The sequence below is a fragment of the Nelumbo nucifera genome, chromosome 1, assembly GCF_055504915.1.
Source record: "Nelumbo nucifera cultivar China Antique chromosome 1, China Antique-T2T, whole genome shotgun sequence".
Taxonomy (NCBI): Eukaryota; Viridiplantae; Streptophyta; class Magnoliopsida; order Proteales; family Nelumbonaceae; genus Nelumbo; species Nelumbo nucifera.
Genome location: NC_142649.1, coordinates 81,020,259 through 81,044,249, shown reverse-complemented (window position 1 = coordinate 81,044,249; position 23,991 = coordinate 81,020,259). Strand labels below are relative to the sequence as shown.

General features: G+C 37.1%; 2 protein-coding genes across 6 annotated transcripts; one reads left to right on the top strand and one right to left on the bottom strand.

Annotated features, from left to right (window-relative positions):
* Positions 1 to 161: 161 nt before the first annotated feature.
* On the top strand, positions 162 to 11,023 carry LOC104587167 (ultraviolet-B receptor UVR8). Of its 3 annotated transcripts, none has more exons than XM_010244655.3 (6): positions 162 to 1,396; positions 2,195 to 2,404; positions 3,328 to 3,438; positions 8,415 to 8,783; positions 8,895 to 9,002; positions 10,356 to 11,023. In XM_010244655.3, the coding sequence occupies exons 1-6, from the start codon at positions 1,058 to 1,060 to the stop codon at positions 10,710 to 10,712; spliced, it is 1,494 nt and encodes a 497-aa protein (XP_010242957.1). In that variant the 5' UTR covers positions 162 to 1,057; the 3' UTR covers positions 10,713 to 11,023. The 3 variants fall into 3 exon arrangements, with proteins under 3 accessions (XP_010242957.1, XP_088742941.1, XP_010242956.1); XM_010244654.3 differs by having other exon boundaries at positions 163 to 1,396; positions 2,192 to 2,404; XM_088886815.1 differs by lacking the exon at positions 2,195 to 2,404.
* A 6,367-nt stretch (positions 11,024 to 17,390) lies between these two features.
* Positions 17,391 to 23,390, bottom strand: LOC104587168 (CBS domain-containing protein CBSX5-like). 3 transcript variants are annotated; one of them, XM_088886813.1, is made up of 4 exons: positions 22,891 to 23,390; positions 21,442 to 21,757; positions 18,708 to 19,038; positions 17,391 to 18,465 (listed from the first exon to the last, which is right to left on the bottom strand). In XM_088886813.1, the coding sequence occupies exons 2-4, from the start codon at positions 21,476 to 21,478 to the stop codon at positions 17,622 to 17,624; spliced, it is 1,212 nt and encodes a 403-aa protein (XP_088742939.1). In that variant the 5' UTR covers positions 21,479 to 21,757; positions 22,891 to 23,390; the 3' UTR covers positions 17,391 to 17,621. The 3 variants fall into 3 exon arrangements, with proteins under 3 accessions (XP_088742939.1, XP_088742940.1, XP_010242962.1); XM_088886814.1 differs by lacking the exon at positions 22,891 to 23,390 and having other exon boundaries at positions 21,442 to 21,814; XM_010244660.3 differs by lacking the exons at positions 21,442 to 21,757; positions 22,891 to 23,390 and having other exon boundaries at positions 18,708 to 19,178.
* Positions 23,391 to 23,991: the final 601 nt, after the last annotated feature.

Sequence of the window (23,991 nt, the reverse complement as noted above, 5' to 3'; positions counted from 1 at the left end):
AGACGCTCTGACCCAGAAGTCTTCGTGCGGGTACACGAAATGACGTGGCGGGAATGAGTTGCCATGTGTTAAGAGGAGAAACGGCAGAACAACTGCTGGGACCCACGATTTAGCCCAAGGACCTAGGGTTCCGGAAGTATAAAACGATTCCCTCTCACCCTGCCACACTCTAGCGCGAGAGACGAGACAGAGAAGGAGAGAAGGAAGCACAAATGTCGACATAGGGATAGTGGAAGATTTCTCAGCAGTCACCATTTCTTTCTTCTTTTATTTTCTTTGTTTGTTTGTGTTTTCTTCTTCTACCTGTCTGCGTGTCTGTGTAGTGCTTGGTTTCCTTTTTAGGTGGAAAAGGAAAAGACGAGATCCGCACCGTAAAGCTGAAAAAGTTCTCTCTCTCTACTTATCTGTCTTTTCCATTTCAGTTCCTCTGTTTCTGTGGAGATTCATCGTATCGATGCTTTCTCCATCTATATGTATAGATTTACTTCGAACTTCGCTCGTAAAATTTCCCCCTTTTCGTTCTCCTTCTCTGTTCCTGATTTTCTCGTTCAAATTTGGATTCAATTCACTTCGTAAAGCCCCTTTTTCTTTGTATCCTCCGTGGATTCTCTGAAATTCTTAATTCACCTCGCTCTCCTACATTTGGTCAATTTCGTCTTACTTTCTTGTAAAATTCCTTCTTTGGTAAACTCTTCACGTCTGATTCTATCCTTCTGATGTTTTATTTCACCCCTCTGTTTCGATTGTCTCCGAATTTTCCTTCGAAACCCCCTTTTCTGTATTCAATTTCCTGTATATTTCTTCCATCGGATTCGTTTTTTATATGTTGTCTTAATTGTTTGAGATTTCGCCTCAAAATTTGATATTTCGAGCTTGATTCTCGCCTATGGTTGTTCACATCAGCTGTCTTTCTTATTTTTCTATCAATCTTCGCACGGATCAGACTGCCCTCGTGACAGTTCTTCCTGTCTGGGAATTGTCGTTTCCAAGGGAAGGAGAGACTGGCTTTCCTGATGGTGTCAAAAGGTAGAATAGCTTAGCTTAGCTCCTAAAAGTAATGGCAGATCGGGGTCGTTCAGTTTCAATTGAAGAATTGCCCACTCATTTGATTCTTGAGATTTTGAGTTCGGGCCGGTTGAGTGCGGCTGATCTCGCCTGTTTAGAGCAGACTTCTCGGATTTTCAGAGGGAATCATGACATTTTCCCCCTCAAGTTCCGATCTTTGGTTGATTTTGCTGCATTCCAGCTCTGTGCTTCGCATCCAATTTTTGGTTCTATGCCTCCAAATGCACAGAAAGAGCTCTTTGATCGGTGTCGTGAGAACTGGAAGCGGGTGCTGAGGTTCTTGCAGTCTGCGGAACAATCCTCTGACATGGTCGAGACCTCAGCAGGCAATGTACTATTTCTTTGACATTGTAATTAGTGTTAAATTCTTTTCCTCGTTCTTGAGTTTTGTACTAAAGCTAAACACTACCTCGCCACTTTTCTGTTGAAACTCCGGGTCTTTTTAGGAAGTATAATTTGTTAGCTCACGAAACAAGAATTTAGATTTTACATTCAACATTATAGTTTATACGCTGACTTATAGGGATTGGAATTCATTTTTATTCTAGTACTTACTGCAATGTCAATGCTCAGTAGGAAATTTGTAGAGTGAACACGAGTAATTAATCTAAGCGTGCTTTATTAGTTACTTTCGTGGTACTTTGCATGGACAATGAAGTCTTAAACTGTTAACATATCCTAATTTGAGGGATATGAGTTGACATTATGTGAATGTAGGTAGTTATCAAATTGATTTTTAAATAACAATCAAGTATTTCTGAGTTTCTTTAGAATTATCCTAAAGTTCATAAATCTCCTTGTCCTCAAAGATATCTGTGGAATTGGTAAATGGATCTTCTGTCTTTTCTAATTATAATATTCTTGATTAAAATAAATGCTATCAGAAAGAAATGTATCATTCAAATGCCACACGTCTTACCAATCTGAAATGCAAAACAAAGTGAAAAGAGGTTTGATTTAAAAGAAAAGAAATCGATTGATCAATTCAATCTCTCTTCTCTCTTAAAAATACAAACCGAAAAAACGTCCTTTTCATGATTGATTGTATTATGGGACAACTTTATCAATACTTAGTGATGAGAATTAAGGTTACTTGCTAGAAGCTGAGGGAATGTTTTCATTTCAGCAGATGCAGATTACCACTGGAAGATATCACACACTACTTATAAGTGGCTCGTCTGTATACTCTTGTGGATCCAATTTATGTGGCGTTCTGGGTCATTGCTCCGGTACCACACAGTGTGTAACATTTAGCCGGATAGACTTCCCATCTTCATCACATGTAGTTCATGTCTCGGCCTCCCACAACCATGCAGCTTTTGTTATGCAGTCAGGAGAGGTTTGTAGGCATTCATACTTTCACTAGTCTTAGTCTGGATTACAAAAAGTGTTTCTCTGTCTTGTTTATATTATGGCTCTGGGAACTGCTGCAATCATAAGGAAACATTCCTCTGTTTCCACCTTCTCCAACATTTGGTTTGGGTCTAATAATGCATTAAGGCAAAGTTGCTGCTTAAAGAGGTTTCTAATGAGGGCAAAGTGGATATTCCAAAATCTCCTAGCGGTGGGGGTGTGCTGGGAACTTTGTTGTGGCATTTATTGGTTGGTGATGTGGTTAACAAATGCATGGAGAAGAATATGCAATAATAGGGAAAATGTAGAGGAGGATATAGAGAAGTTTTCTCTAATATTGGTTGCTGCTCTCATATTCAAAATTCGATGGATTGGGCAATTCATCGTGCTGCTGCCAACTGTGGATTTCCTTATCTTTCTTATCTTTTATTTATTTATTATTTTAATGTTATACAAGGTCCCGGCAACATGGAATCTGAACTGTGAAATTGGAACCCACAATATTTGTTTCATTAAGTAGATTGCTATTTTGTTAGTTTTCTCTAATACTATAATTATTTGAACAATCATGTCCCTTCTAATGAACACCATTCCCTTTTGGTTTTTCCTTGTTTGAACAATCATGTAATATCCGTACATGGCCAAATGTGTCAGAATGTCTTTAAAATCTTGTTATATTGATTTTTTGTTTTTATGTGTATTTTTTCCTTCCCATTTTAGATTCTCTCTTCTTTCCCTTTAGATAACTAGTCTAGATCATATTTTTAAATTGATAGATTTTATATGCTGTCCAGCTAGATATTTAAGGTTGTTACATTACCAATTAGAGGGATGGGGGATCCTCTGGTATTTGCTCTTAAGTGCAAACTATTTGTGACTTTATCATGTAAGTGTTCATTGTCAATACAGGTATTCACATGTGGAGATAATTCATCATTCTGTTGTGGTCATGGAGAAGCAGGACGTCCTATTTTCAAGCCAAGAGTCGTTGAAGCACTGAGGGGAGTTCCTTGCAAGCAGGTATGCTGTTTGTGTTTGTATGGATTTTTATTTTACATAATCTATTATGTGATAGATGCATTTTATTTTGCTCTGTCTTGATGCCTTTGCATAAGGATGAGTTCCTTGCAAGCAGGTATGCTGTTTGTGTTTGTATGGATTTTTATTTTACATAATCTATTATGTGATAGATGCATTTTATTTTGCTCTGTCTTGATGCCTTTGCATAAGGATAACTGAAATATGATATATGCAAATAGTGATTTTTTTTTTAAAGATTCAGATAGTGATTGAGTTTTTTACATTTGGGTTGTGATTCTTGGTGCAACTTGTGAGCCCACATTAATGCATTTGGCTTTTTTTGTTTTTTTTTCTCATAATGATTTTTTTTCATAAAAAAATCATTAGTAAACAAGAAATATATAAGAAGTACATAAAAGGTTGTATAACCTTTTGTAGATATAAAAGGATGTATACTTAAATCTACAAAAGAATACTGCTATACAGTGGCACCTTTCTGGAAAAAAAAAAAGAATAAAAGAAAAGAAACTACTAACTGCAACAGAGTTGGGTTCTCTTGGATCTATCTGATACAATGTGAATATTTTTCAAACTTCATTGAGATAATGCCTAATATCCATTGACCTCTATTTTCACACCTACACCATGGGTAATTGACCCAGACCTAGTCTGAATAGTTTCCCGCACAACTTGATGTTTTATTTGTTTGTTTTTGATGAATATAGAGAGGTTGGGCACGTAAGATCTGATAAACAGATTTTATTGTCACAAATGAGAATAAAAGTTTCTTTAAGAATCTTTACCATTGGAGTTGTGTGAACCTGTTGCCTCATTAAAGTTGTTGTCTTAATCATTTCTCAGTGGCAGCTTCTATCAACTTCTTTGGCACTCTTCCTAATTTGTTGAATGTTATAGCCAAGAAATGTTTGTCATATTTTATAATGGAAATTACTGATTTAAATGCGATCAAGTTGAGTGAATTTAGTAAATTTCTATATGTGGATATTGTTTACATGTCATAAGACTGATAATATTTTTTTAACAGGGGAACATCTAAGGAATAGAAAAGTCAATTTAAGGGTGGATAAACCTAGCTTTTCTATAGAATCCTTGGACTGTGGTCCATGATTCATACATAACACATTAGAATAGATATTCTAGGAGTAGCAATAATAGTGGATAAGGATCTAAAAAACAAAATTGTAAATGTTAAAAGAGTTAATGATAGAATAATTTTAATTAGACTTATTTTATAGGAGGAAATCATTAACATAGTTGGTGCTTGTACACCTCAAGTGGGTTTAGAAGAAAACATTAAGAGACAATTTTGGGAAAATTTAGAATGACTAATCCAAGAAATTCCAAGTGAACAGAAGAATTTTTATAGGACTAGATCTATATGGGCATGTGGAGAAAAGAAGTGCAAGTTATGATAGGGTACATGGAAGATTTGGGTTTGGAGAGAGGAACATAACAGGAGATTCAATATTAGAATTTGCAATTGCTTATGATATGGTAATAATAAATGCATACTTTAAAAAGATTTATGAACATTTAATAACATTTAAAAGTGGAACAAACTTATGCCAAATACATTTTTTCCTTACTAGGAGAATAAAAAGATTGATGTATAAAGATTACAAAGTTATTCCAATAAAAAGCATAACCATACAACAAAGATTAATGGTGGTAGAAGTGCATATTAAAGAAAAGGAAGAGAAATAGTAGCAAATAGGTGCTTAAGAATTAGATGGGAAAATAAAAAGAGGAAACTAGTGCAATTTAGAAACAGGCTGGTAATACTAGAAGGAAAATGGAATTCATATGAAGAGATTTGCGATATGTGGCTTGAATATATATATATATATATATATATATATATATATATATACTAGAAAAAAGACATTTTAGGAGAATCTAAAGGAAATGACAAAGTGATGAAGAAACTTAGTGGTGGAATGATGTTCAAAATATAATCAAAGTGAAGTAAGCATGCTACAGAGATTGGAAAAAGACTAAAAATGTATAAAATTTGGGAATAATATAAAACCATAAGAAAGGAAGTTAAAAGGAAAGTGAGTGAAGCTAAATTTAAGGCATATGATGAACTATATCATAAATTAGGCAATAAAGAGGGAGAGAATGAAATTAATAAACTGGAAAAAATTAGAGAAAGAAAAGAAAGAGATTTAAATTAATTTAGATGCATTAAAGAGGAAGGTTAGAGAGCCTTAATAAAAGATTAGGAAATTAAGGAAAGATGGGAAAAATTATTCTGAAAATTTATTAAATGAAGAACATGTGGAGGCCAGAATGTGCTAGTGGAGGAGGGATTAAGAGCTCTAATAGTGCCAAGTAACACATACCTTCAAAAATTAGAATCACTAAAATGAAGAAGGCACTAAAAAAGATGAAGAAAAGAAAGGCTTTGGGACCTGATGGTATCCCAATAAAAGTGTAGAAAGGTATTGGAGAGGTAGGCTTATTATGGCTACCTAAACTATTTAATAAGATAATAAAAACAAAGAAAATGTCAAATGAATGGACAAAGAGCAACTTGATGCCTATATTTATAAACAAAGGTGGTATAAAGTTTTAATAATTCTCGTGGAATTAAACTCATGAACCACACTATGAAACTTTGGGAGAGAATAATTGAGAAAAGATTATAACATGAAACAAATGTTTTAGAAAACCAATTTAGGTTTATGCTAGGAAGATAAACCATGGAAGCCATCTTTCTGTTAAGACAATTTATAGAAAAGTTTAGAGATAAGAAGAGAGATTTTCATATGGTTTTCATTGATCTAGAGAAAGCATATGATTGAGTCCTAAGAGAGGTAATATGGTGGGTTTTGGAAAAGAAAGGAGTCTCAAATAGGTATGTGGACATAATTAAGAGAGTGCAAAAAGCAATGTTAGAACACCTATGGGAGAGACATCAGATTATACAATTACAACGGATCTTCACCAAGGTTCGGCACTTAGTCCTATCTATTTGCACTATTCCTTAAATGAATTGGTTAAACATATTTAGGAGGAAGTCCCATGATGTTTCATGCTTGCTGATGACATAGTATTAATTGATGAAATTAGCAAAGGGTTAAATGCAAAATTAGGTTTATGGACAACTACTTTAGAAACAAGAGTTTCAAAATAAGTAGGACTAAAATAAAATATATGCCATGTAAATTTAATAATAATAGGAGCGTAAGCCAGGGTACACATGGGATTAGAGACTAAGAGTAAATCAGTGTGATCTCTTCTATTGCCTTGGTTCAATAATTCATAACAAAGGAGAGATTGAGGAGGATTTTTTTTTGATGAATAATAATAAATTTACTAATTCAGAAGCTGATTTAGAGTTGTGAGTTCATACAACATCTGAGGAAGAGACGCGAGCTGCAGCCCCTCCTTGAGGAGGATTCCGCTCATAGAATTAGAGCAAGGTGGGCAATATTGAGGGGTGCATCCACAGTTCCATGTGATAGGCGAATACCAGTTCAACTAAAAGGAAAATCTATAAAACAGTTAGAAGGCCAGTTAAGAATCAGCATCTCCAAAAAAAATGAGTGTTGAAGAAATGCAAATGCTTAGATGGACGAGTGGTACAGTACTGGTACTTGAAAGGACAAGGTTAGGAATGGCGTTAATACAGAGGAACCTAGGAAGTCTCCAATAGGTAATAAAATGAGAGAAAATAGATTGAGATGGTTTGGTCATGTGCAATTGTGCATAGAAGCCCATCTACAGCACCTGTTAGAAAAAGTGATTTGCTTCAAGTTGAAGGAGCTACAAGGGGCAGACCAAAAAGGACTTGGGTAGAGGTAACAAGAAATGATTCAAGTGCCCATAATTTAATAATAGATATGGCACTGACCAAAATAGAATGGTGAAACAGGATTCATGTAGCTGACCCCATATAGTTGGGACAAGGCTTAGATGATGATGATGTGAGTTGTATCAGATCTCCCCCTAGAGTGCTAAGAATTACTGTTATTCATGTTGTATTGAATTTACTGTTGCTGAAACACTTTTTTACTTGGGTATCTGATGGATTTAGTGGTTACCACATGTTTCATTATTGGTGGAACTTGTTTCAGATTACTGATACATCATTAATTCATTATTAATTTCACCACCTTGTATTACCCAGTTGGGTTCTGCATCATCACAAGTTATTCTTCCTGTCTGTTCCATCTAAGTTCATACCTTATATTAATGAATGAACCCATTATTTTCTCCTCAAACAACCATATTCTTTAGGGCTGTGGTTAAACAAAAACCATACTTCTCTTGGTTCTCTTGCAAGTTTAGGAATGTAGCTGCTATTCAAGGTATATTTTATTGCATTACTCCTTGACAAAAAGAAAATCATCCATGAATTGATGTTAGGGCTCCATTTTTTTGTGGTAAAATTTCATTTGAAATAGTACAAATGAATGAAAGTGCAAATGAAAAGAACACAATCTCTGGTTTACTTTTGCTTTGGGTTTTACTTTATTATTTTTGTTTTGGATTTTATTTTACTTAATTTGCAATGCAAACAAATAAGGTGAGGCAAATCTGAAACAGAAATAAACCAAAATTTGCACTGAAATCATTTCCAGCCCCATACTTGCATCAGTACAAATGAAATTGCACTGCAAACAAACTAGGCGTAAGGCAATTCGTTCAGTGTAGGCATCAAAGTATCCCATGAAGCTTATCTAGGAAGTCATTTTGTATCTTGAATGAAATTGTTCCTCTATTCATATGCAGATCTGCATGCCAATTGTATAGTAACATGGAATAACCTTTTCCACAATGAGTAGTTTTTTCCTCCTTGTAAACCTTATTTGTCTCAACTACATGATTTTCTGATTGCTCCACATACTTACTGAAGGCTAAATATGATCTAAAATTGATTTGCATTCCTTTTTTCTAGTCCTCAACTGAAGATTGTTTTTATCCCCCCACCCCCAACAATATTCCAGGTTGCAACAGGGCTTAGTTTTACCATGTTCCTTACAAGGGAAGGCCATGTATACACATGCGGGACAAACACACATGGCCAGCTTGGCCACGGTGACACTTTAGACAGGCCAACACCAAAAATTGTTGAACAGCTTGAGGGCGTTGGTTTTGTAGTTCAAGTTTCTGCTGGCCCAAGTTACTCCTTAGCTGTAACCAGTGATGGGACAGTTTACTCCTTTGGGTCTGGTTCCAATTTCTGTCTTGGACATGGAGAACAGCATAATGAACTCAGACCACGTGCAATCCAGTCATTTAAGAGGAAGGGAATTCATGTCATCCGTGTCTCTGCTGGGGATGAGCATGTCGTGGCACTCGATTCAAGTGGATATGTTGGTTTCTTTACTTGGAAACTGGGTACTTCTAATTTTTCATATTGTGTGGATATATTCATATTCGCATAATAACTGACACTATTCTTTCCACATAAATTTTGTTTGCAGGTATACACATGGGGCAAAGGATACTGTGGTGCATTGGGTCATGGAGATGAGATCGATAAGACTACTCCAGCACTATTGAGTGGCCTCAAGAGTCACCTTGCAGTACAGGTTGGGTTCTTTTCTTACATCCTACTATCTATCTTGATCAAAAGGTGTTCCCAATGGGGAAATCTCCAGATTAATAAATGAAGGAAATGAGTAAAATGTGATTCTTACATTCAAGGGAAATTTTATTTCTAAGTAATATAATAATCTGTTTGTGTGAAAGTAACCTATTTCTGCACAATTATTGTGAGCTTTGTTTCTTCTATTATTTATTTATTTATTTTCCTTTTTCTTTGGGGGTTGAGGGGGGATTTTGTCCTTGTATACAAAACTCTATTATGTGCATCAATTTGAGTTCAGTAATCAGTGTGGTACTGGATTCACCCACAGAGAAGCAGAGATCAGATCAGATCAGATCATACTCATGGGCCTGGGTTGTGCAGGTCAGGTCATGTATTTCTCTTGGTTTATTGCCAGCCCAGTCAGATTCTGATTTTGTAGGGTTGAGGTCCAAATTGGGGTGAACATGGGCTGGATTGGGCTTAGCACAGTCTTCCAGGCCTACAAATTTCAAATATGTAAAATATATGTAATACTTATATAAATAATTATGCTATATAATATATTATATGTTTGTATATATGCACGCATAAATTCAACTTCATAGAAATTTGATAAAAAATTAAAAAAAAAAAAAAAAAAAAACTGAGAACCAAGTGTCATTGACCCTGTTACATTCTGAAATTCATATACTTCCATATTAATCAGGCATTTGTTTACATTAACCAAGAGGACCCAATACCTACGTCTTTTTAGCAGTCAGTCTTGCCATATTGTACATGTTGCCGATACATTTGCCATTGGCCCATGGCCGGTAAGTCAGCCTGCCACCTCTTGGATAGTATCAGGCTCATTACAATTGGACAATCTTCTTATCTGATTTAGAGCTTAAACTTAGATCCTTACAAAAAAAATTATTAGGCAGTACTTACGGAGTATATCAGTAATGCATGTTATTAGATTTGATAAATATCATTTTAGAAGAATAACCTTGGTCGTTTATCAACAGACTGAATGTTAGTTGGTAGATCACCCTGTGGTAAGTAGATAGTAACTAAACAGGCATCTTGCGGTCTGCACCAACATTCTCTTCCAATTTTCTGTCATTTCGTCACAGATTCTTTTATACACAATTTTTATCAGTATTCTTTTACATAAATTCGGAGATTTGATATTGCAGAACCAATAACAGTGTCACAAGGGAATCAGTTATCAGTATATCTGTAACAAGAAATAATCAAAACTTTGCATGGGAAATGGTGGGTTTTCATATGTTGATGTTTGTATTCATTTATCTCCTTTTTCCGACCATGTTATTCCCATGTTATCTCTGTGTTTGATCTGAACTATGTGTAGGTGTGTGCAAGAAAGAGGAAAACCTTTGTTCTAGTGGACGATGGTTCTGTTTTTGGTTTTGGGTGGATGGGTTTTGGGAGCTTGGGGTTTTCAGATAGGGAAATCTCAGACAAAATCATGAAGCCTCGAGTCCTGGATAGCTTAAGATCTCATCACATTTCTCAGATAAGCACAGGGCTGTACCACACTGTTGTAGTCACTAACAGGGGCCAGATATTTGGGTTTGGAGACAACGAAAGAGCACAGCTCGGACATGAATCATTGAGAGGATGCCTCAAACCAACAGAGATCATTGTTCCAGAAACAGTGGATGAGGATGTCCATGTGGCGGAAAATCAGAAAATGTATAACCCTTGAGGAGCTGCCTTCTTGTATATCAAGAATGTGAGTTTGTAGTCTACAAGTTAATAGAAGCAGTTTGTTTAGCATCCTTCCCACATGATTGTCCAAAATGCAGACAGAATTAGAAAAAAATTGTCTTTAACCCAAAAGGTAAAAGGTTAAGTTATTGTTGTTTAGCAGATATACTGTTGCTTGTTTTCTTCGATAATGTGATCCTGAAGACCTTGATACGAGATTCAAAAGCCCAAAGGTGTTGTAATGATCCATCTACTTGATGTTTTGGTGCATGGTGCATCTGCAATAAGATTTTTTTTTAAGATTTTTAAGGCTGTTTTCGGTTCCATTTTGATTTTTTTAAGAGAAAAATAAAAATTTCATTTAACAAAAAGAACTATTACAATCTGAGAGGTGACAAGATGACACCTCAGAAAAGAAACATACTGGTCAACATTACAAGCTTGAATTCCAGGTACATTCCATAAAACTCTCCCCCAAATCTGCCGGGATAAACTAAGCAAAATCTGGGAACAGTAGAATCCAGTCCAACACTAATCTCCAACCGAAACCACCACCATCTCAAAAACTCTTAGCTTTGTTATTGAACAACCTTCTGTTCCTTTCGTTCCAGATTGCCCAACATAGCAAATGGAATTCAGGTTCAAATTATCCTTGCTTTCCTGCAACCTCAGAACATTGGCCAACTAGGAAAAAATTTTCTACTGTGGATCTTGGCTGTAATTCTCTGACCCCAAGGAGGAAAGAAATTCCAGCAAAATTTGCAATCTTGCAAGAAAAGAAAATGGCCGATTGACTCCTCTTCCGAACAGCACAAGTAGCAGCACCTCTCCAAATTGGCGAATGGCAAATAGACGACCCAACAGCAATAACTTCACTCATTCTCCACTGCACTGATCTCTCCCCCAAATAAATCTCTTTCCTCATATTCACATCAAACTTCTCCAGTTTTGAACCATATTCTCCTTCTACTCTCCCTCAGTCCCCTCACATTCCAGCTTAGCACCTACATCTTTCTTCCTTCCTCCTAACTACCTTTCGGAATTCAGAGCTTCTAACCCTTTCACCCTTATTCTTCTTCAACCAACAGCTCCTCTTCTCCCCTATCTTCATCCAAAATCCGTTATCTTTTTCCAAACTTTCTTTTCTTCTAACCTCTTTTTTCAAACTGTTCAAATGCAGCCCTTGCACCTTCCCCTCCCTAAAAGAGCAGGGCCAACCGGCCAAAGATTTACCAAGTGCAGTACAAATAACAACTCTCCTTTTTATTCTTCTAATGAATTTGACCTTACATGCATTGTGAATTAGTACATGTGTACAAGCATGTCTTTTTTTTTACAATATATTTTTGCCACGTGTTGAACCTTGCTTTAAGAATTGAGACCCATAAACCACTGTGGCAGGTCCGGCTGTACCCCTTTCCTGAGAGTAGATATAGTTTACATGTGGAGGATGATTGATGAATACGAGATGTTTCTGATAACATACATTCGTAATCCTGAAATGGGGATCGTAGTTCTGATTACTAGTTCTATTCAAGGTTAAAGTATCGGTATGTATTGGGGCTTCCTGATATGCCCTTACAGGGGGTCTTTTGGGGTCTAAGCTGGTTCATGGGTGGATGAATTTTAAATCGACCCCTATGAATCAGATTTGAAAAAAAAGCTAAAAAAATAAAGAAACAGCTACCAATACACTTTTACTAGCATATCGAGTGTATCGATATTTTGAATCTTGGTTCTACCATATCTGTTTATTGTCGATTTTGTGAAATTACTGTGCAAACTGCAAATAAAGTCGGCTTTGGTCAAGGCAAGCCCGTGCTCACGGCGTCCCAACAGCCTCATGCATCTGGAATATGTCCTCATGAAATAAAACACATAAATATGGAGATATTCTCAATGCAAAGCTGTAAAGACTGTTCAAACGGGCATTGTCTTGATGAAAGCCGAACTCAGTGCAAATATTACTAAGGTTCAAAGTATTGATAATATATGCCACGTAATTTTTTGATACAGTTATTTAAAGATATTTCAGGAAATTAATATATATATATATATATATATATATATATATATATATTAAAATAAAAAGGCTGGGATAAAAAGTATCCATGCACCCCTGCCAATACATCAGGGTATACCAATTCTTTAAACAATGAATATGACTAGTAAATTGCAACTGGTAGGGTGAAGCTTTAAGTTAGGGGGTAAATGCTACGGTTACTTCAAATTGAAACGTGGCTGGAGACAAGGTGACACTCTTTTCACCTTATCTATTTATTATTGGGATGGAGATACTAACACATTTGTTAGTGTGTATCGGAAGTGAAGACCTCATTGAGGGAGCAAAGATTTGCAGTATTATTTTCTGTAAGATGGATCTGCTACAAGTTAGAGCTCTAAGTCAAATTCTATTCACTTTTGAACAATTCTCCGGACAAAAGATCAACCATGAAAAATCTTCCATGATGTTTAGTAGCGATGTTCTAAGACATTATCGGAAGTTCATCACTCATATCCTAAAGGTCCAAAAACCTCTACAAGACACAAAATATTTGGGCACCCGAATAGGAGTGCAAGATAATAGAATATCAACGCATCAGTCCCTAGTGGACCGGGTGATCACCAAAATTACTTCATGGAACTCCAGATTTCTATCTCAACCAGACCGTACAACCTTGATCCAGTCAGTCCTCCAAGTTATTCCAATTTACTCCATGCAGACTCGTTCTTCCTCAAGGAACACTCTTGAAACCGAACAAGTTAATGAAGGATTTTTGGTGGAATGCGGGTGAAAATAAATCAAAGCACACAATTCACTGGAACAAAGCTAGCCAAGCAAAGCAAATGAGGGGTTTAGGCTTCCGGAAAGGTAAGAACATGAATAAGGTAGTTTTCGGTAAACAAGCATGGAGACTCATCTCCTCCCCCCACACATTGTGGTGCCAATTCATTAAACAAAGGTATTTCCCAAGTCAAAGTTCATTCCATGCCAAAAAAAACCCATAACTCATCATTGTGGTGGCACTCAACACTCAAAATTTTAAAAGAGTTACAACCAAATGTATTATGGCAAGTCTGTTATGGGAGGGACATCCAGATTTTTCAAACCCCTGGATACCCAACTATCACAGGCGGTATTCCTCACTCAAAAGACCCAACCCTTGTGACTTATAATAACCAATATGTTTCATCTCTGTTAAACCTGGACCGGAGTTGGAACCACCTTATCTTGGTCCAGCTTTTTGATGAACAAACCTGTTCACATATTCTTCAAATTATCCCCAACATAGAATCCAATCATGATAACATCTTGTGGAAATGTAACATTTGGGAGATTTATACAGTGAAGTCTGCGTACAAATCCTTTGAAACCCAACAACCATCATCCTCTCAATCATATTTCCCTTGGAAAGTCTTGTGGAAACTGAACATCCCCTACAGATGCATACTGTTTGTTTGGAAAGTGGTGTGGAATGGCCTTCTGACTCGCAACAAATGCAAGAAATGGCTCCCTCCCTCTGAAATATAGTGTCCCTTCTGCAAAGCTAGCAAAGAAACTGCTCAACACATTCTCTTTACACGCCCCTTCATGAGGGCGGCCTAGTGTGAAACACAGGAAAGACTGAACCCCGATGACATTAACAAGAAAGAGGAAACTTTTGTTTCCATAAAAAAGTAGTGGGACAGACTTAAAACGAATTTACCATCACATGAGGTTAGTCATCTTGTTGGTAAAGGCTGCACAATTTTATACATTCTCTGGAGGGTTAGAAATGAAATCATTTTTGAACACACAAACATCATCCCAAGGGATATTATACTTCGAATGTGGAAGTATCGGACCAATCAAGGACAGTGCATGGAAGTTGTAAGGAACACCACCCCAACAAACATGACAAGGAATACTCCCACCTCACTACACATTGATGGATCGTATGATTTACTCTCAGGTCTTGCAGGACGAGCTTTCATCATGTAATGTTCCGGTGGAGGCACAAGTCTTACTGAAGGAGAGCCATGTTGGGCCATCAACAATTATGATGCAAAAATCCGAGCCTTAATCCAAGGCTTAAAGGCAGCCAACCAGAACAAGATATCAAAGCTAAAGATATATAATAACTCTTTGCAGCTGATCAATTTTTTGCAAGATAAAAGTCAACCAAAAAAGTGGATTGAACAGTTACATTGCACACAATTGATAAGGCTTTTATCTACTTTTGAACAACTTATCTTTGTACATATAAATAGAAACTATAACAGGGCTACTTTGTACAACTATCTTTGCCTCAATGTCAAGTTTGGCTGCTTTTCTTTTTGTCAAAAAAAATGGTAGAGTGAAGCTTGAATTGCTGATTGCTCCAACTCAAGCTCGGCCCAAGTGTTTAGTAGGTTTGTCTTGCTGCAACTTCGGGTTGTTCTTGGGTTGAATTCTAGGCAAATCTGACCCAAGTAGATTCTGACAGTTCGAAATCAATGGGTCCGAATCCGAAACAGACAGCATTTGCACGTATCTAGACTCTAGGCACTCCATACGGGAGATTCCCAACTGTGAACATTTGATTTGGTTGATTTCCTCTCTCAGTCTTTCTCTCTCTTGGCTGCAACATTTGGTTGATGATAAACCACGTGGACCAACTGTGCAAGATTTGGTTGGTTGTCTTGTCTGTCACTGAATAGGTGAATAAAGAGATATAAAGAACATCGGTTTTCAGTAGTAATCAATATTGCATGTAATATCAGATTATCAGACCCACGGTCACTGTCAGGTTTTCCCCACTTAACCATGGGCCAGTGCCCAAAGCCGCTCCATACAAGTGATCGCAGTTTAGCCTTTCTGCAGCGCTTTCGGTCAGAGTCGTCAGACCCTTGTCCTGTCTTCCAGTCTCCAGGAAATGGATTTGAAAGTTCACTTCCCATTCTCTTCCGCTTTTATTTTTCTACGGAAAATGGATAGTCAGAACCGGAATGGCCACTCTCCAGACAATCAAACTAACCTCTTCTGAGTTCTGTTTGTGTTGGGGTTTGGGTGTTTATAGTTTCGTCAATCACTTCTTCCAATTTTAATGATCTATCTAGCTTAGTCAACGATGTTTTCAGTTTTCACAGGCCACCATTTGCCTATTATTAATTACTTTACTAGCAATGGTCTAATGGATAAGTGGTGAATGGTTCTTTCATCAAACAGCTAATCAGACCCATCACACCTTTGTAATGTAATCCCATCGGAATTGGATCAGATATAGGCATTACATTCGCGTCCAATCTAAGTTGACCCAATCCATAAACCCGAATCAACTCGGAAAACTGGATTGGGTTGGGTTGAGTGATAAGTCAACCCATTGATTCAATTGTTAAGTATAATTTAGATTATTTATGTATTGTTAAAAGTTTTTATTCTATCATTTTTATGTTTTAAATATTAAGATTAATTTTTTTAATTTTGACATTTTTCATGCATTTAATGACCCAAATTGATCATGGGTCAACCCTAACTCAAACATTTAGAGTTAGGGTCTAGCACTTGTTGACCTAACCCGACCATCAACACAATTGCCAGTTAGAGTATAAACAATATTAAAAAATTCGAATTTGAATAATTCAAATATTTTCATGGTTGAATTTCGGATATAAAAAAAATTACCATTTAATTAATCGAATCAAATTCGAATATAGTTTGATTTGATTCGTTAATTATTCGACCGACCGATTATAAGTATTTTAAATATGTAAATTATATATAATACATGAAATGTTCAGAAAAAACTGTCAACAGTCAATTGTTAGTCTTTATTATACCGATCATAATATATTTTAAATATATAAATTAAATATAATATATGTGATATAAAAAAAAAGCTGTCAACTGTCAGCATTTATCGTTTTGTCTAATTCATACTCAAAGGTTTCTGTCTAACTCCATATACATTTTAGACAAAAAGATGGATTTCTCTCATGACTCACTTTATTTTCCCTCGGTCAATGATCCCTCCACTGCCTCTTCTTTTAGGCTTCCCCATTCCTTTTACTCTTTGAAGTTTAAAAGTAGGAATCACCGATCACCGATGCATATACATTGCCGGTAACTGCTATTTTGTGGAGGAGTTGCCGCTGCGTATAACATTACCCGCCACTGCTATTTCATGGAGGAGTTGCTGCTGCGCATATAATATTACCGATTGCTTCTATTTTTGTTCCCTTTTTTACACTTTTCATATACTCGCATAACATTTTCTACTTAAAATCTCTCGGGTTTCGTTTAACCGAAAAGCGAAGAGTCGACAACGACACATCGGTATATTCTGGTCTGAACCTGTTTATCTAATTTGAATCGAATTTGGATATTCAACGGTTGAGACGAATTCGAATTCGATTTGGGTTAATTTTAAGCTCCGTGGGATATCAAATCGAATTCGAATAATTTATATTTAATCAGAATCGAATTCGAATATGACCCTATCCGATTCGAATCCGCTCCGTTTACACCCCTAATTGCCACGTCTACATCGCATTATTGAACCTTTTTTATCCAAATCCGATCGGAAATCGGATATGCCGGAGCCGGACTCGGACCGGATTCGGATTAGTCCGCATTCCACTTACTGCACCTAAAAGTTAAACAGACAAAAAAAACATTAAAAAAGTTTAAAAAAACTAATTACTTAACTTATAAATATATAATAATTTAATAAATGTATATAAATATTAACTATATTTTTTTATAAATGAACTTATAATTTTTTATCGAAAATGCAACAAATTCGGTCAAGCTTCACGACAAATAAAAACACTCATGTTTCACAAAATTTTGAGATCAAAGAAAGAAATATTTCACAACACCGGGTTATTTTTCGAAGTTTGTTGTTGATCCACGCTTTGTAATTTGAGTCTCTCCCCGGATTCTACTCTAACGACATAACGAGTCCAAGTGCTCTCGGAAAACCTTCAACATGTCGGAGAAAGTGACAATTCCGGCCAAGCTGTAGTCGTCTTCAATGACCCACACGTAATTCACACGGTGGGCCAGCGCCTGAATCATCACCGCCACCAGCGAGCTCCTTGGATGGCACACGATGGCCTCCGCTCTCCCCACCATCCTCGCCGAGTAACTTCCCTGCCGGCTGTACCTGCGCGACCGCACAGGCGCCCTTGGCGACGACGAAGAGGACTCCTCGTCTGACGAACACGATGACGACGAAGACGGGGAGAATTCCTCCAACAACTCCAACATTCCTTCAAACTTCCTCTCTTTCAACCTTGCCTTCACCACCTGCACCAGGGCTTCCGGCAGACCGCCGTAGTCGATGTAAGCCATTAAATCGCCCGCTGAGAGGGTTGTAATTGCCGCTGCGACCGTTTCGTCGCAGCTTGACAGGGTGTATGGGGAGATCTCCCCGATTAATTTCCCGTCATCATCTACGACGGCGACGGAGGTCTGCTGAGACAAGGAACTCGAGATTAAATCCACAGCGGAATAGGCCGGATCGTGATATTCGATGGCCAGGACTTCAGTGCCGATGATGCCGAGAGAATCGATCGACAGAGCCGGGATGGGTGAAAAGAGGCTGATGGAGCTCAAGAGGAACCGGATGACATCCTCTTGGGTGAGCCAGCAGAATTCACGTCCATTGTGTTGAGTGGGACCAAATGAAGATTTTTGGAGGAGCTTCTTCCTGCTGCTGATGCTGCTCTGTATTGGAACTACCAGGTTCTGGGCGCCTTCCATTATAAGATCAATCACCTCTAATATGCTGAAAATTAAGGAAAAAATATCAAAATTTAGGGAAAAATAAAGAGCTTTAATGGGAAAAATATGTACGTTAAAAATAGAGTCCCGGAAGAATATGGATTAAATTAGAAAGGAAAATATGTTAAGAATTTTCATAGCGAGTATGAAACAACTTAACGAAAAACGTAAAAAAAGGAACGAGATAAAATCCGCCAAACTAATAAGAAAACAGAATGAAGCTTGGATTTGCTTCCAAATTCGAACCTTGAATGACGCTCTACATGCCTCACTATTCCTGCTGGCTTCGTGAGAAGAACAGAGACCGGAGATGTAAGCGCAGAGGAAGGGGAAGCAAGTTTCTCCTCTTTACAGAGATAGCAGATCACATCGACCATGCAAAGCTTCCCGACACATCGACAATCCTCGAAACCGACTTTCGCATTCGAGGAGTGATCACAGCTCCAAACGCTGATAAAGTTGTCACCCGACCCCTTGAGCATCAACAACGCATCGCTAACGGTGGCGGAAACGGAGAGCGATCTCAGCGCCGGTTTTCCAAGACAGAGGTCGGATACCTCGCGAGCCAACAAGCTAACTGCCATACAAGAGAAGAAGAAACTCTGAACAGAAGCCCTGCAGAAACAAACCTTAAGAAGGATGCAGAACGAGACAGACCCTCGAAACGACGAGACTCGGCGATGGTAGTGGGAACCTGGAGGGTGTCATCGTATTGACGAAAGTGTGGGGTATTTATAGACGGAGTTTTACCGGGAACTGGATTAGCCGGAAGACCCTGTTCGCAAGATAATGCGGTTTAGAGAGCGGCGGGACCCGCCTTACGGTTTGGTTTTTATTGTTAAAAGAAAGAAATACAATAGCTTTGTAGTTTGTACTTTGTTGAGCGGCAAATTCGCTTGATTTTCCTGTTTTTGGGAACCGGGCCAACTTTTTGGGGCGTAGCGTAACCTACAAGAGCACGAATTTACCAGGGCCGGTGCCGTTGGTTGAGCCGGTGGCTCGAACCACTTGAAACGGGTCGAATTCATTCATGGTTCGGTTGGTTTTTGAAGTTGGAAGTTGGATATCATTTCCAAAATTATGAATTTCCCGATGTTGCCATTTTTTTAATGGCTCTCTTAGTATGATAATTATGTCCAAAGGTCAAAATTGGTTAAGGTTTTTTTAGTTTTTTCTTTTAAAACATGGAGAGATATCTAGGAATGGCAATGGGACCCCACCTCAAAGTCACGATACTTTGTCCCGTATCCGCCTCGTCCCCGTGGCGGGGCATCCATTCTCCATCGAGGATGGGGAGTCCCCAAATTTTCTCTGCTCTAAAGCAATTACTTAAAAAATTATCTATTTTATGGACAATTTATACATAGGATATAGAAATTTGAAGGTATTTTAGAATTAAATTATAATACTTTAGGGGTAATTTAAAAATAAAATTATGGGATCATAGGATTTTAAAAATTTAGGAAAAACTTAGAGATATTTTAAATATCAATATTAAACCTAAAGATATTTTACTAATTTACCTTCAGGTTCGGGGCGGGTTCAGGAAATTATATAAAACCCATCCCTACCTTGTACCCGGTTCGGAGAAAAATTATTTTCCCCGTCCCCGCCTCGTCCTTGTTTAGGGTTGAGGAAAACCCGCCCTGTTCAAGACAGGGCTGGGTAGGGCCCCGGTTTTACGGGGGAAATTTCCTCCATGCTAGAGTTTCACAAAAATGAAGATCTCCCTTTTTCTTCTTCCCCATTTCTTTCAAAGCAAGTAAAACCAATCGTTGGTCTTACTACTACTACTATCACAAGCAAAATTGAAAAAGTTCAAATGATTCTAATTCCAACTTTCAAATTAATCAAACAATAATTATTAAGTGTGCTCACAGTTAGTTAATCGAACCATGGGGTATTTTTTGGAACCGAACTGATACTATCGGTTTTTAGAAAACTGGTAACCAGAATCGAACCGAAGCCAATCCATAAATCAATTGACTGGTTTGGTTAACCGTTGGTTCAGTTTGTCATTTCTTTAGTTTTTTATTTTTACAATATATATTATAAAAATATATAAATATATATAAAATAATTTATAATATATAATATATTATAAATATATAATTCATATTTATTAATTTATAATAAATAAAAATATATGTACGCTGATCAATTCAATTAATCACCGTCTATATTGGTTTTAACCGATAATTTTAAAAACACCAAACCGACCGATTCAGTTAATTGATTTTCGGTTCGGTTTCAATTGGTTTTTCGGTTTTTACTCACCCCTAATAATTATTAAAATCCAACTTTGATTCTCATATGAACCAAACATGCATTTGGAATAAGTAATTTCGATTCTAATTTCAAAAGACTTCGGTTCCAATTCTCATTCTAATCGTGATCGTGAACCAGAAGGACCCTTAGGTCTTAGTACAAAATGGAGAAGTCATTCCAAAAGTTTAATTGGACTCTTTTTTTAATAAAAATGGCTGCATTGTCAATGAATTCTCTCATGCCTGGCGAGACATCCAATTCAATTAGTATTTTTGGATGTTGGTGAAGGGTGATTTGGCCCGACCTAGTAAAAAGGGACACGTGAACACGACCTGACCAAAAAATGACAAATCAGTCTGATAAGTTCAGTTCGCAACAATTGGGCTTGGATATTCAGTCACCTCGGCACAAAGGCCGCCTCGGCTCAAGGCTCACCTCGTAACAGGGCCACCTCGTCGCAAGTCTCACCTCGGAATCGAGGCACCTCGGTATCCAAGCCAGTTCGGAACTAAAAGACTGAAGTACCAGTTCAGAACCAAAAACTCGAAGTGCCACGTAACTGACTCCCACATAACCAATTCCAGAGGTCTCTCCAACGAATCCCGAATCCCTCGAGATCATAATGAGTTAACAAATCCCGACTTTTCCGGGATCACGATAAGGACTTATCCTGACTCTGTCGTAATCGGAGGTGAAACGAGATAAGCCTTACCTGTATACTGCTCTTGCAGAAGTGAAGCGAGCTCCATCTCCACATCCCGGATATCCCGGAACTCTTTCGTGTGCCCCACGAACACTCAACTATATAAAGGCTTCAACCCCGATAGCATAAGGTACGCATGATTTCTCTGCTCTCTAGTTCTCTAGCTCTCTACATTCTCAAAGTTATTCAGCTCGCATCAGAGTAATAACTTAAACATCGGAGCGACCTCGTCGGACTAGCCACCCCAGGTTCTTTGATCTTGTTCTACAGATTCGCCTAGCTTGCTGTTTGACTGGAAGCTAGATCATCCTCCAACAGGGAGCAGCTAGATCGTGCAATATCAGATGTTAAAACCTCTAATAATCGGATTAGATGTGGATTTCACCCCATCTGATATGATAAAATCTAAATTCAATTGTATCATTGTATGTAATATAACAATGCATATATAGATAGTATATGTACTATTTTATTAATTTTTTTCTTTATTTTAATAATAATAGATTAAAATAGGATGAAACACAAATCTAATCTTAAATCAGAAATATGGAATAAGATTTGAAATTTCAACTCAGAGGCCAAACCATTTTTGTCCATAGTTCATAGGTTACTGGTTTGACTATTTAGGTCGAACGGGTTAGACTATGTCACATCAACATTTTTCATGTATATGCATTATATGCATATATAAGCATACATTTTATCAATAAAATAATGTATAATTGTTTTAAAAATAATTAATAATGTATATATAAGTATTATTTTTTGTTTAATTATATTTTTAATTCAATTTAAAAATTTTTATTTGTACAAATGTTAAAAATTGGAATTTGAGGCTGAAAAAGTTTTTTTTTGTGCAAAAATAATGGGCAAGGCACCTTCATCACCTTAGGATGCATAGATCTTGAAAAATTACCCCAAATAAATAAAAAACAATCACTTCAATCGAACAATTGAACACAAAGTTATAATCTCTAAAAAAATTTGCACATACATTGAGTGTGCAACCATGACCTAAAAATTGGGCTAAATGGGTCAACAACTCAATCATCCATGTCATACATTTGTTAACCAAATGTGAAGTTTTATGAGAATTAATCAACAATGGGTTGAAAACTGGTTTAATCCCATTTGATTGCAATGCCTAAGTTTCGATAAATTGGTTTCCTTTTTTTTTTTGAAATCGCCTTTAGGCATCATATTTCATTCAATCAAGAAATTGATACAAAAAAAAATGTTGACAAGGCCAATCAGAAACCCATAAACAATTTCTTAAGAGAACAAAATATAAAAATGGATGAAATAGAACATAAAGAACTTTTGCAACCGAATAAAGGTGAATAAAAATCATCAATAGAAGTACAAACACATCTCCAATCCACCATAAACGGCAAATGAAACTGACAATAGAGAATTCCAAAAGACAACCTTCGCCAGAGAAGTGTGAACGAAACTCACCATAAACAACATCTTCCAGAAAACAGCAAACTGACTCAATCATAGATGGCAATCGTGAAATTATATCCACCAGTAACAATCGTCCAATAAAAAGCCAAGTGAAGAACTCTATATCAAAACATAGATGGGAGAAAAACAGGAAGAAAGAAGAACCCAAATGGGAGAATCCAAAGAACAAAGCCTCGAGAAAACTCAAAAAAATTCGAAAGAAAGCCTCTCTCAAAACAGAAAAAGAAAGAAAAGGAAAAACCAAATAAAAAAAGGAAAAAAAAAAAGGGAAAGAAAAACCCAAATGAACGGCTCCCTTTGGAGCTCCCCGAAGGGAACCGCCTCAAAAGAAAACCCTAACGAACGCCTCCTTTCGAAAACCCTCCTCGCTCCGCCTCCTTTCGAAAGCCCAAATGTAGATATGACGTGGTTCAGATAGGGGATTGGGATTCGCATCACATAATCGGCGTGGAATATTCAGTGATTTATCCAAAAAGAAAAAGGAATCGTTTGTTGAACACTTTCTTCCGGGAGAAAAACGTAGGGAATATGTGTTGAACATCTTTTTACATACCGCCATAAATAAAGGCACCCCGATCCCCGTGTTGTGTGGTACATAATTACAACGTCAATTTCATATGGTAGCTCTGGCCACTTTGAGTGGTGTAGATTTAGTAATGGAAACAACTTGAACGGTTGAGATCGGCCACCAGGTCCTCCTCAGTTGACCAGGACTGAGTGTCTACATCGCCGTACTAAGACAAGGAGAGTCCGTGCGAATTGACTCGTTAGTGATGTTCCACCACAACGATCTTTCCACCAGGCCAAATATCTATACTGTTGATGATCACAGAACATTCCAGCAGCTAAATTGATAGTACGTGTAAATACTTTTATGCTATGAGAACCAATTGTTACCACACCTCCCTTGAAATTAGAGGTTGAGGTTTTTCTATATTGTATAATTAAGTTGAATCTAAGATTTTTATATATTTAATTTATTAATGATAATATAATTATTGGATTTTTACTATTCAGTCCATCCTCAAAAATCTTATCTTCACCGTAATTAATGTTAATTTACAGAAAGGTATGGGTGTTATAAGTGGGTAT

Excerpts from the sequence above, each read along its gene's own strand:
- LOC104587167 (XM_010244654.3), top strand. The coding sequence starts at position 1,058 with ATGGCAGATCGGGGTCGTTCAGTTTCAATTGAAGAATTGCCCACTCAT. Across the intron at positions 8,784-8,894 it reads CACTCGATTCAAGTGGATAT|GTATACACATGGGGCAAAGG; the intron begins GTTGGTTTCTTT and ends TTTTGTTTGCAG. Across the intron at positions 9,003-10,355 it reads AGAGTCACCTTGCAGTACAG|GTGTGTGCAAGAAAGAGGAA; the intron begins GTTGGGTTCTTT and ends AACTATGTGTAG.
- LOC104587168 (XM_088886813.1), bottom strand. The coding sequence starts at position 21,478 with ATGGAGCTCGCTTCACTTCTGCAAGAGCAGTATACAG. Across the intron at positions 19,039-21,441 it reads TCTGCAAGAGCAGTATACAG|TTAGCTTGTTGGCTCGCGAG; the intron begins GTAAGGCTTATC and ends CTTGTATGGCAG. Across the intron at positions 18,466-18,707 it reads CATGTAGAGCGTCATTCAAG|CATATTAGAGGTGATTGATC; the intron begins GTTCGAATTTGG and ends CTTAATTTTCAG.